The sequence below is a fragment of the Cervus elaphus genome, chromosome 18, assembly GCF_910594005.1.
Source record: "Cervus elaphus chromosome 18, mCerEla1.1, whole genome shotgun sequence".
Taxonomy (NCBI): Eukaryota; Metazoa; Chordata; class Mammalia; order Artiodactyla; family Cervidae; genus Cervus; species Cervus elaphus.
The window spans coordinates 78,174,908-78,188,349 of record NC_057832.1 but is presented as its reverse complement, the minus strand read 5'-3'; the positions used below and the strand labels follow the sequence as shown (position 1 = coordinate 78,188,349).

Sequence of the window (13,442 nt, the reverse complement as noted above, 5' to 3'; positions counted from 1 at the left end):
AATAATTCCTCTAAGCAAAGAGTAATTAAGTATTTTTTATCCAAAAGAGAAACTTACAGAGTCATTTTATTAAGAGTTATTTGTAGATTGTCATAACAAACCACTTTCATAAAATTCTGATTAAAATTTTTATTGAGGGCACTGGGGCTTTTTCTATGACCCTCTTAAGAAATGTAACAGATTCTTATTAGATTGAATAACAAAGTCAAAGGCAGGGAAATGGGTCAAGAGGACCTCTATGAATCTTTTTGAACATTACTATTCCATCTTTCTGATTTTTTTTCTTTGTTCAAATGCAACAAACTATTAGTAGGTTTTAGTCTATTTTATTCTTGTTCTTTTGGTCTTGGTTTCTATAATCAATGATCTCTATTTAAAAAAAGGAAGACTTTTGTTTTTCTAGAAGTTCCCTAGACTTGAGGAAAATTTGGGGACTTTTAAAATTTTGCATATAACTCATTTCCACTTAAAAAATGTTATTTGATTTCACATAAGGAAAAGAAACCTCAAACTTACAAAGAATCATTTCCGTAGATGTCACTTTTTTTGTTCTGTGACAAATAATAATATTGTTCAATAGGAAGCTTTCTGAAAAGAAAGAAAAGATTAAACTGAACATCTTTTTAATGGCAGTGTAATGGTGAAATAGTAAAAGATAAATAGACGAATACAACCATATATACGTGGTAATTCAGTACATGAAAAGATGGCATTTTACATTAGTGGGAAAAGGCTTATTTTTTAATAAACAATGTAGGAAAAATTCACTAGCCATTTGGAAAAAAGGATTTCAACTTCATACTATTCACAGAGATAATTTAGATGGATTAAAAATCTAAGGAATTGGTGAAAAGCATACAAATATTAAAATAAATATAGGAATATGTTTTTTTTCTTGGTGGTAGGGAAAACATTTTAAATAAGATTTTAAAAAACTCAACAATCAAAAGGAAATTTGATAACATTAAATGAAAAATTTTTGAAAAGGACTTCCCTGGTGGCTCAGTGGTAAAGAATCTGTTTGTCAATGCAGGTGACATGGGTTTGAGTCCTGATCTGGGAAAATCCCACATACTGAGGAGCAACTCAGGCCATGCACCCCAACTTCTGAGCCTGTGATCTAGAGCCTAGGAGTCACAACTACTGAGCCCATATGCTGCAACTACTGAAGCCCGTGTGCCCTAGAGCCTGTGTTCCACAACAAGAGTGTGTGTGTGTTAGTTGCTCAGTTGTCCAACTCTTTGCAACCCCATGGACTGTAGCACACCAGGCTCCTTTGTCCATGGAATTCTTTGCAACAAGAGAAGTCACTGCAATGAGAAGCCCATGTACCACAACTAGAAAGTAGTTCCCACTTGCCAAAAGTAAAAAAAGCCTGTGCAACACAGCCAGCACAGCCAAAAATAAATAGAAAAAAATTAAAAAAAAAAGATAAGGAGAATTTATAAAAATTTAAGACAAGACAGTATAAAAAAACTCAAATAAAACAAAGATTAGAAAAATTATTCATAATAAATACATATAGGGTTAATATCCAGAACATAAAGAACCAGTAAGAATCTATAGCTAAAAACAAGCAATAAAAATGAGCAAAGAATAAGAACAGAAAGGAAATATAAATGGTCAAAAATAAGAAAACAAATGTAAGAAAAAAGTACTCAGTCTAATCAGAGAAATGCATTCTGAAAATCAAGATAAGCTTTTTATTCTATAGATAGGCAAAAATTGTACAGTCTGATAATGTTAGTACAGTTGGCTAAGAATAGGGCAAAATGGATACTTTTAGATACTACTATGGGAATATAAAGCATTTTGGGGCTAAAATTAAAAATAACTCATATATTGTGATCCATAACTTCTACTTAGAATTTTCCCTGGAGAAACATTTGTGTATTGAGGTCAAGTAAGCCTGTATAAAGATATTCCTACATTTAGTTAATACAAGAGAAGAAAAAGAAAATACAAGAATGGCTAAATAATTTAATACATCCATACTGTGAAACACTATGAGAAATTTAAAGAATCAGATATATCCATATTTACAATCTTTAGATTGCAGTTTTAGGTTCATGGCAAGGTTGAGAGATTTGAAGGTAGAGAGATCATCAAACACCCTTTAACTCACACATGCTTAGCCTCCCCTGTTGGGGTCCTTTAATGGACCGGAACCTTGTGGTATGGAGTCGACGATAAGAAAGTGAAAGAGAGAAAGAGAGAGAGAGAGAGAGACAAAAAAGACCCGGGGACCTAAGCTCTGATGGAGCAAAGGTGCTTTAATGATTTTTCTATGAGTATATATAGGCTGCAGTACAAGAAACTTCTTTCGGGAATGATAGAGATCAGAAAACCAAATGTACAGCAACCGTTACCAAGGGAACAAGGGGTAATGTTAGTCACAAGGTCAGGAGACAATCCATATCTCAAGAAAGGGGAAGGAGATTAAGCTGTTTTGTCCTAAGGAGAATGTTTACTAAAGGAGACTCATGCTTGCCTCACACAATGACCTCAGTTCCTGGGAGCAGCGTGCTGTTCCGCTTGAAGAGGGACAAAGGACTCATGAGAGACAGCATGTAGGAATCCTCCCGTCAAACATTCCCTGACACTCCCCCATTATCAGCATCTCTCACAAGAGTGGTACATTTGCTAGGATTGATGAACTTCCACTGACACATCATTATCACCTGAAGTCCATAGTCACCGCAGCCTTCATTCTTGGCACTTGTGATATTTTAATACACACTGTAGTGCTGAACTCAGTATCTTTTGAACACCCATCCTACCTCTCATCTACCCAACATAGACTCCAAAGTACTCGCTTTCTCAGTCTTTGAGATTGGTCCTAGAGTGTGAGGGTTATTCATTCCCCACAAGAATGCTCACCAACAGAATCTCACAACTGAGGGTGTTCTCAATTAGCTAGATACTCTGTGGGCATCTATCAGGCTTTCTCCAGTCACCCAGTGCTTTCTTGGTGGCTTCATAAACTAAACTAAATTATTACAGAGGCAGGAACAGAAGTTCTCATGTATGAACTCAGCAACACGAAACTCCCCTTCATCAAAACTGGTCTGGCTACATTTAAGTTTACCAGCAGAAGTTACCAATAATCTTAAGTAATTCATAGAGAAAAATCTCCCTGGGTGTACTAGTCACCCACCTGGTGGGTGGTTGACTACATTAGACCCCTGCATCATGAAAGATGACTTATCCTCACAGGAACCTCTAACTAAGGATTTCCCTTTCCTCCTCACTACATTGCTGCCAGTTACATCATCAGTGGAATGTAACTGAATGCCTTATTCACTGCATGACATCTTTTTTTTTTTTTTTTTTACTGCATGACATCTTAAACAGTATTACTCTTGACTAAGGAACTCAATTTATCACAAAAAGAAATAAGGTACTGGTTGAATTTAAACGATTCACTGGCCTTGTCATATTTACAGAATGCTAGAATGGCCTATTGATGATTCAGCTATGGCTCAGTGTTGTCCTAAAGAGTGTGGCACATGCTCTGAATTGGTGACCAATAAATACTTTCCCCTGTAGCCAGAATGCATGGTCTAAAAAGTACGGGGGGAAGTGGAAGTGAGGCCCCTCACTGTTTTTATTACACTTGAGAAAATTTTTACTTCCTCCCCAGCCACCTTGAGCTTTGCTCATTTAGAGGTTAAGGGAGAAATGCTGCCACCAGATGACATAACAATGGTCCCACTGAACTGGAAGCTGAACTGATGATGTAATCTGGGGCTCCTTATGACTCTGGAGAAACAAGGCAAGAAAGAATTATTCCAAATAGGCTGGGATGATAGATCCTAAATGTGAAGGGCAAGAGGATTGGCGCTCTACCAAGCTGGGGAAAAGGAGCATTTCTAGAACTGGGAGTATCTTTTGGACACCTCCTAACATTGCTCCCAGTGGCATAAAATTCATAGAATAGTGTAGTAGCTGCACAAGGCAGAACCACTAACAGCTTAGTTTTTTTGTTGTTATTTTTTAAGATTTAAGTGTATTTATTTCGCTGTGTTGGGTCTTTGTTGTTGTGCGGGGCTACTCTCTGGTTGCGGTGTGCGGGCTGCTCATTGCCATGGCTCTGCTTGTCTCAGGGCACAGACTCTCGGGCACGTGGGCTTCAGCAGTTGGGGCTCCCAGGCTCTAGAGCACAGCCTCAGTTGTTGTGGCCCATGGGCTTATTAGTTTCTCCTTGTCATATGAGAGCTTCCCTGATCAGGGATCAAACCCATGTCTCCTGCATCGGCAGGCAGATTCGTTACCACTGAGCCCCCAGGGAAGCCCCAAGGGAAGCTTAGATCTTTTAGGAACAAAACTTGGGGTTCCACCAGGTGAAGGCTTCCCTCGTGGCTCAGACAGTGAAAGAATCTGGAATACAGGAGACCTGGGTTCGATCCCTGGGTCAGGAAGAGCCCCTGGAAAGGGAATGGCAACCCACTCGGTATTCTGGCCTGGAGAATTCCATGACAGAGGAGCCTGGTGGGCTACAGTCCACGGGATCACAAAGAGTCGGACACAGTTGAGCAACTAACACACACACACACACACACTCACACACACACACACCAGGTAATAAATTCCTATGGGCTGAGGGCAAGGGAACTTGAAATATTTTTAAGAGATAAATATGATAATGATAACATTTAATTGATAAAAATGATAACATTTAACACAAAAGGGTGTGACAAGAGCCAAATATATTAACCTGCATTTCTGAGTCAGGAGTGATTGACAGTCTAATTGGAACAAATATTTCATTTCCCAAGTATCCTAGGGCTGCATTCCATAAGATACTAAGACTTCTTTCTCATAAGAAGCTAGTCTTTTGCTTTCTTTTTACCCACTATAATTCTGAATATACTTCTAAGTCTTTTAGAATATTGTACATTTTTTTAACATACAAATTCTGGGGACCAGAACTATAAACTCCATGAGGAGCTATAGCTTAATCTCAACAATGCTTGCTATATTCAAATGACTGAATAAATGAATAGCTGGAATGAGTGAATGAATGAACAGATGAAAAGAATGTGGACTATGGAGTTAAATAAACCTGGATTCAAATCCCCATTCTGAAACTTCATATTGTCTGACCCAAGGAAAGGTACTGAACCTCTTGGGTCTCTATTGTAAAGCCAGGATAACAATTTCCACTTTACAAAGATATTAAAAATCTATATTATATTAGAAAGTAAGTTCCACGAGAGTGGGGGCTTAAACAAATCTGTTGAATGAGTTAATGAACTTGAGGTCCTATCTTCAATGTGTCAATATTTGCATCTTTCCAATTGGACTTTTCATTTGTCTGCTTTTTATTACTTTATTGAAGCTTTCATAAGGATACCACATGTCCCTATTGGTATTGTTTTCCTCTCTAGCTGTGGCCTATTTATTTATTTTAACTGCTTTAGAACAAAAAACTATTTAGCTAGATTGTTAGTAAACTAGGTAGCCAGGATTGTTAGATAAAGCAGGAGTAAGCAGGCTCTGCGTGGAGAAGCTTCAATGGATTTTGTTTGGAGTAAATTTCATGCTTAGTAGTTAATGTGACATTTAATTTACTGCTCAGATTGTGTGTGTGTGTGTGTGTTTTATCTTCAGTTTTAACTGGCCTTTGAATAAATTTGCTGAAAGGGTAACTTTAAGACATAAATGATGACTGAAATATTTTAATACTTGAAAACAATGTCCATTAGATTCTAATGACTATAGATTGTTAAAAAAAAAATTCAAGTCAACAACATTTGTAGAAATTAGGCCATCCATTTGCTCAAGCCAAAAAAATTAATCTCTCTCAGGAATGTTACTTCATTTTAGATAAAATATGATTAGCAAGGGAATTAGATTAATCAAAATTTCTGATCACATACTTAAACATCTCTAAGGAGAACAAAGATATTTATAACATATTTTTACTGACTTCACAATTAGAAATTATATAATTAGTGTTCCCATCTGTATCTTTTCATAAATAATAAAAGTTTAGAAGTAGATGTAAGTTAACAAAGGACTCACAATAGAAACACAGAAAATTGAATAATAATGACCTCTATGTGAGGGACTGAAAGTTTATTTACCTTGGCCAGATTTCTCCACCAAATCCATAATGCTGATGTCCTTTGCCCATGACTCTAGGAGGTTCACATTTCGGCCTGTGTTCCTCAGGGAGCGAAATGGGCATTATCCCTCCATATTCCCTTTCAGCGCCCCATGGAAGCCTACATCGTTGGAGTGACTGTCTTAATTTCTGATACCTGCAGAAAAAGAGAGATTTTTGAAATATTAATGGCTTCAGAGTGGAATGCTATGGTCTGAATGTTTGTGTCCTTCCCACACCCAAATTTATGTATTTAAATCCTAATGTCCAATGTGATGATATAAAAAGGTGGGATCTTCTGGAAGTGACTAGGTCAGGAGGAGCCGTCATGAATGGGACTAATGCTCTTGTAAGAGAGATTCCAGAGAGCTTATTAGCACTTCTACAATGCGGAAGTGAGCTAGAATGAGAAGGACCTTGTTAGAAATATAAATTCTCAGGCTCCATCCAGATCCAGGAATCAGAATTGGGGGGTGTAGTGAGGTGTTGAGCCCTATAATCTGTTTTTCTTTAATTTATTTTTTAATTGGAGGACAATTGCTTTACCATGCTGCATTGGTTTCTGCCATACAACAGTGTGAATCAGTCACAATTATATAATATATATATATATATATATATCCCCTCCCTCCTGAGCCTCCCTCTCCTCTCCCCATCCCACCCCTTTAAGCTGTAATCTGCTTTAAACAAGCCCTCCAGATGATTCCTTTGCATGCTAAACTTTAGAAGTACTGCCTTATTCAACAAATTACCTTCCATAGAAAATAGTTCTCCAATTGTTCCACCCTTTACAACTATACCATTCTGTAGGTTGAAGACATGGAAATTTCCTAAATTGGCTGGTAGGGCTAGTCTCATCTTAAAAACTGGTAGTTCAGGAGAAGGCAACGGCAACCCACTCCAGTATTCTTGCCCGGAGAATCCCATGGTCAGAGGAGCCTGGTGGGCTACAGTCCATGAGGCCTCAAGAGTCAAGACACAACTTAGTGACTAAACCACCACCTAGACGGGTTAGCTGAGAACTGGAGCCACCTGGAAGTTAAGTGGGGGGTTGGACGGGGGTGCAGGGTTCTGTCTGGGGGAGACAGTAGCCTTGGGCTGACCGAGGCAGGGAGCTGCCAGAGACGCTGCTCAAGAAGTTGTTCCTGACCGGAGAAAGAGCAAGTTCAGATGTAGGCTTAGAAAAACAGGCAACTTGACCAAAGGCAGCAGATCAAGCCAGCCCAACTGGTTCATGAATGTAGTTTAATTAAATGAATCTGGATGGGAACAGAAATAGATGAAGGGACCACAGAGTGACTGGAGAGTGGAGAGGGCTCAGCAGGGTCTGGCTGAGCTCACCCGAAGCCTAGGTAAGGAATCTGGGACCAGGCAGAGAAGGGACATAAAGGCAACTGGGAAGTAGTTTGGGGAGGTCTTAGAAGGCAATCTGACTTCTCTTCGGAGGGTGTTTTGAGCTGGTTGGGTTAGCAGCCAAAAGAAATGGAATTCAAAATGGAATTGGGGCCTCCATACCCTTGGTGTTGGCCCAGCAAATATTTCTTAGTTGCCACTGGCCTGAAGAAGCTATGTTGTAAACTCTTTCATCCCTTTGATTGTGTACTTTATACCTTTCTTCCCCCGCCCCTACCCCCCCGGCCCCGTTTCTTAATAAATGCTTTTGAAAAATGTGAAAAAAAAAAAAAAAAAAACAACTGGTAGTTCAGAGGACTTTCTCTGCTCTTTCTCAACAAGGGAGTGAAGGGCAAGGACACATATTCACTGTTGTAAAAATGCTTCATAGGAAGTACTCAATGGATGTCTGTGAAATGAATTGCATGCCTGAGTGAATGAAAAAGGCCAAAGAGACTGATTTGTTTCCTGGACTGCTTCTTATGACACAATATGAAAACTTTAGGCTAGGAAGAAGCCCTCACAAAACTCTTAATCTGTCTAAAGACCTGTGTCCTAATTAGGAAGGATTTCATGTCTTCCAGTTTCCACTAGTGGCAATCAATTATTTAGACTAACCATCCCACTAAAAATACATTAAAATGCTGGAAAAATAGCTTTGGGGTTGGTGACCATGTGGAGGTGGCGGCGGGGGGGAGAGTGGGGCCCTCAGACTTCATGGAAGTTCAGTGCCCCAATCCACATACTTGCCCTATGCACCTCTTCCACCTGACTGTTGTTAAGTTATATCCTCTTATAATAAAGCAGTAATCTGTCACCAAGAAATGAACAGCACAATGTTCTAGAGAACAAAGAACAATGATTCATCACAGTTTCCACAGCACAACAAAGAGGACAGGTCATTGCAGACAGACTCTGGCACACTCACCACGGAATCCCCAGGATATGGCACTGTGCCTTGCAAATATATGCTCAATAAATACTGACTAGGTGGTTTTCCTTGAGAGCAGACAGTGACATGATAATTTTAGAAAGGGGACCCATTGAACTTTGGGTCAAATTTTCTTGGAGAAGTTGAATTCTATTTTTATTTGACTGTTTTGATTTTCCTTGAGCAAACAACACAAAATGTTGAAAAGAAAAGCATCTTCTTAAAAGCAACTCATTGTTAACAAGACAGAAAGAGACATCAGGGTTCCACAAGAGGAGAAACAGGAATCCGGAAAGGTAAGCAAGCACAGAAGCCACTTTGGCCCTTCAGTCAGTTCAGTTCAGTTTAGTCGCTCAGTCGTGTCTGACTCTTTGCGACCCCGTGAATCGCAGCATGCTAGGCCTCCCTGTCCATCACCAACTCCCGGAGTCTACCCAAACCCATGCCCATCGAGTCGGTGATGCCATCCAGCCATCTCATCCTCTGTCGTCCCCTTCTCCTCCTGCCCCCAATCCCTCCCAGCATCAGGGTCTTTCCAATGAGTCAACTCTTCGCATGAGGTGGCCAAAGTATTGGAGTTTCAGCTTCAGCATCAGTCCTTCCAATAAACACCCAGGACTGATCTCCTGTAGGATGGACTAGTTGGATCTCCTTGCAGTCCAAGGGACTCTCAAGAGTCTTCTTCAACACCATAGTTCAAAAGCATCAATTTTTTTGGTGCCCAGCTTTCTTCACAAGGCAGTGCTAATTCTGGCAAATTTCATTTTTGCTTTAAGGGCATTGCAGGGGGAGAAGCACAGAAATCAGTCAGGTGAGGAATCTAAAGGAAGCCATCCCTACCGTAAACTGGGACCCTAAAAGACTGCCCTCTCATGTTAAAGGTGAGTCAGGAAAAACCAGCTCTCTCATTTTCTCCCCAAATTTGCACTTGCCCATGACTTGAACTTGAATTTAAGTGGTCAGAGATAGATAGCATACCCCCTATTCATATATATGCAAGACCAACAGGATCCCCTTCTGGAGGAAGGATTCTTGGGTGAATCATTGTCTAGGATGAGTTCTAAAGGATGAGTAGGACTTTTCTGGGTGCAAGAGAGGGAGGACCCTAAGCAGGGGCGATATCATGGAAGAAGGCCTAGAGAGTTGAAAGGTTATGGAATTGAAAATTCCTGACAGTGTTGGCTCCAGAATCCTTCTTGGGGAAGACTTGCTTGTTTGATCAAGTATTTTGTTAGGCCACTTGGAGAAGTGACAGAGACTCTGCAAGTACAGGTGTTGATAAGGACTCAAGCAACCCAAGATTTACTAAGCTGCTCAGCAGTGGAAGGGATTTGCTGTTTTACTCTTGAGAGAGGAAGATGAGGGGAAAGAGAAGTAGAGGGAGAGGAAGAAAAGAGGCCAGCAGGATGCTAAGGGATCATAGTGAGTGAAAAGCCATTGGGGGAACTCTGATGGTAGCTAGGATAAAGAACTTTTAAATACAGAAGCTATGGCTTATAAGGGACTTTTAGTTATATATTATATGGTATGATGTGATTCTTCCTTCAGACCCTTACCTGATCAGTGAAATTTACCAGGCTCACAAATGCTCTATGTAGATGAGGTCTTTGGAGGCAACTAAAAAATGACTGTTTCACATCTGGGTCAAAATGTTGAACAGAAGCAGAATATGTGGACCCTGGTACCCAAAGTCAGTTATGGTCATCTCCACCCCATCCTGGGGATTTTGGTACATTTTGAGGAAGGCTTTGGGTTACCAGAATGTATGGAATAAAGATTTGAGTGGAACTTAGCTGAATCTTAAGGGCTGAAAAGACAGCTGAATTTTAGGCTATATCAGAAGAGCTGATACAGAATATTGAAATTTGAGGCACAGTAGAGAAGAGCTGCTTGAGAGGGGAAGCAAGAGAGGAAGATAAGGGTAACACCCTGCATGATCTCACAGACCCTTTGGATGATACCTTCTGAGCAATGGGGACCCAGTTAGAAACATGGGAAGGGAACTCAGAGATAACAGATGTGGACAGCAGAGCTTCTTTCTTCTCTGCACCCATGCACTGGTTTAGTGTCAACCTCCTGCACAAATTTGCTCAAAGAACTAACTCTTGGGACTGTCATACAATGGAATATATTATCTCAAAGTCACTACATAGGGGTTGGCAAACTATGACCCACAGGCCAAATCCAACCTACTGCTGTTTTTGGAAGTAAAATTTTATTGGAATACAGCCATGACCATTCATTTCTATACTGGCTACTGTCTATGACTGTTTTCCTGCTATAACAGCAGAGCTGAGTAGTTTGACAGAGACTGAAAGTGAAAAAAGTGAAAGTGTATCTGACTCTTTGCAACCCCATGGACTGTAGCCTGCCAGGCTCCTCTGTCCATGGAATTCTCTAGGCAAGCCAGGGTCTCCTGCATTGTAGGCAGATTCCTTACCATCTTAGCCACCAGAGAAGCCCTTGACAGAGACTATAGAGCCTTAAGTATTCACTATCTGGTCCTTTAAGGAAGAAGTCTGCCACCCCCTACACCAGCTAGTCAAGGAGAATCTGGTGTCCACTGATTGGGGATACTGGAGAAGGGATGCAGGTATTCTGTTCTCAGACCTCTGAGGTATGAACTATGACTATAATCAATAGACACAGTGTGGGGGCATGACAAGTGAAAAATATTTAAATACATTTGATTAATGGCAACCTAAGCTTTAATATCTAAGTTTTTAAAAGTTACATTTAAATTAGATGAGTCAATTTCTCAGCATCTGACCCTCATATATTACACTAGCCTAGGAAGATGAGCCAGTAGAGTATGTTAATCAATCATTTGGGTTGGCATTCATCTAAAACCAGTAAGTTGCAGGAAACCATTTAAAACAAAAGGCAAAGCACAAAGAAGTCATATTTCTCTTTCACTGTAGGGTCTCATATCCCTACCCCTTAGCTTTAATATTAACAGAATTTATAGAAGGAACTAATTAAATGAAATATTAAAGTTTCAGTATTAAATAATTTTATAGCTTATATAATACATGTCTCCTAGGCAAATAACAATAAGTTATTAGTGCTGAAATCTGTAGCCACATAAAATTAATGTTTACTTGTTTAAGAGAAAGATATGTTTCCTGTAGATGAACCAATATCTTTCTTTGGAGTCACTTTACAGGATTTTGATTTGGGGGGCTGAATTTAGCCAATAACGATTGGAAGGCATGATTAAAGGAAAGGCTAGAACAAACATATGCTTATTTTTTGACAGGAAGCTAACAGTTAAAAACAAAACAACAAACAAACCCCCAAACCGCAGGAATCAGAAAGCAATGGGATGAACACAGAAATAAAATGGAACTTGTAATTAAATCTTAAGCAATTCTCAAGACACTTCCTTAATTGATGTTTATCTTCCTAATGGACTAGGAAGGAGATGTCAGTTGAATGGAAAAAGGAGGTAGGCATATGTGGTTTTGAGTATCTGTACCTGCCACTGTTAAATTTTCAATGGAAAAAACACAAAAGAATGCCATTCACTTATTAATACTTTTTAAGGAGATCAAGTAATTATACATAATAGTGACTAATATAATTGTCCCAAAACATACCAGTGAAGAAAGCAACTGATGTACAAAGATTAATTTGCCCTTGGTCACTGGGTAAACTAGACCATAATCCTGGTTTTCATGTTTTCAGTGCTTTCTGCTAGCCCAGTGACTCTCAAAACAAGTTGAAAAATACTAAAAATGCAGATCCCCTAGATCTAACCCAGACCCAGTGAGTCAGAGTGTCTACAGATAGAGCTTGAGTGTGGGCTAAGACACTTTAGTGGCGCCCAACTCCTTGCGACCCTTTGGACTGGAGCTTGCTGGGCTCCTCTGTCCAAGAGATTCTCTGGACAAGACTACTGGAGTGAGTTGCTGGGTTGCCATTTCCTTCTCCAGGGGATCTTCCTGACTCAGGGATCAAACCCTTGTCTACTGCATCTCCTGCATTGCAGGTGGATTCTTTACCACTGAGCCACAGGGGAAGCCCAAAGACAGAGCTTGGGAATCTATTTTCAGGACACTTGTCATGTTATTTTGATGTGCCGAGTTACCAGACTAGTGGCGGGTAACAACTGAATTAGACTGTGCTGCCTATTCTGGAAAGAAAAAAAAAAGTAGCTGGATGAGAGGAAACAATTTTTCATCTCTGTTTAAATTGCCGAGTTAGTTCAAAATATATTATAATATTTAAGAAGCCATCCCTTTACGTACAGCCACACTTAGAAAATTAAGCTGCTGAGAGCTAATACATTACGACTTGTATTCATCCTTACCATTATGAAGAGTAATCCCTAAAAGCCAGCAGATTTTTGTTCTTCATTGTTTTGTTCTGTTTTTGAGATACCTTGAGGTTTGAGTTGGGAGCCATATACCCTGAACCTGGTTTGGAAGAAGTAAGCCCCAGTGTGGATACGGTAGAGTTACCAATGTTGCCCTGATGACATGTTCTAGAGAAGCTGAGGAATACTACTGAGAGAAAAGAGAACTTCTATCTCTGTAAGCTGCCCAGCCACTATTTAAAGGGAGTTAAATGGGAGGGGGAGGTTCTGAGAATACATGATCATCCTGGTTTTCCCATTTGGGGACCAGGAAGGGAAAAACTTCACATGGAATAAAGTGAAAAGCAAATTTTATTTATTAGGAACTAGGAACATGGTTGTACCTAGATACTGCTTCAAATAATACCTTAATATATTTATAGGTAATTGAGTACATGCTGTGTTTAATTTTGTAGTCAGTTAAAGAAACTATACACAAAAACATATTAATGACCCAGATAACCACGATGGTGTGATCGCTCACCTAAAGCCAGACATCCTGGAGTGTGAAGTCAAGTGGGCCTTAGGAAGTATCACTACAAACAAAGCTAGTGGAGGTGATGGAATTCCAGCTGAGCTATTTCAAATCCTAAAAGATGATGCTGTGAAAGTGCTGCACTCAATATGCCAGCAAATTTGGAAAACAGCCATGG

The 13,442-nt window shown here is 39.8% G+C and overlaps 1 protein-coding gene and 1 long non-coding RNA gene across 3 annotated transcripts in view; one reads left to right on the top strand and one right to left on the bottom strand.

Annotated features, from left to right (window-relative positions):
- LOC122674213 overlaps window positions 1-13,442 on the top strand; it is a 171,576-nt gene that overhangs the window by 31,684 nt on the left and 126,450 nt on the right. The window contains exon 2 of one of the 2 annotated variants that reach the window (XR_006334931.1): window positions 9,209-9,313. The exons of the other annotated variant lie outside the window; for it this stretch is intronic. This is a non-coding gene — a long non-coding RNA (uncharacterized LOC122674213). The remainder of the gene's footprint in view (window positions 1-9,208; window positions 9,314-13,442) is intronic. 2 annotated transcript variants of the gene reach the window in all.
- Window positions 1-13,442, bottom strand: part of C18H7orf31 (chromosome 18 C7orf31 homolog) — a 40,943-nt gene that overhangs the window by 24,378 nt on the left and 3,123 nt on the right. Inside the window, exons 3-4 of the mRNA XM_043872369.1 lie at window positions 6,090-6,266; window positions 517-588 (exon numbers count right to left, since the gene is read on the bottom strand). Coding sequence (XP_043728304.1) covers window positions 517-588; window positions 6,090-6,266 — 249 coding nt within the window. The remainder of the gene's footprint in view (window positions 1-516; window positions 589-6,089; window positions 6,267-13,442) is intronic.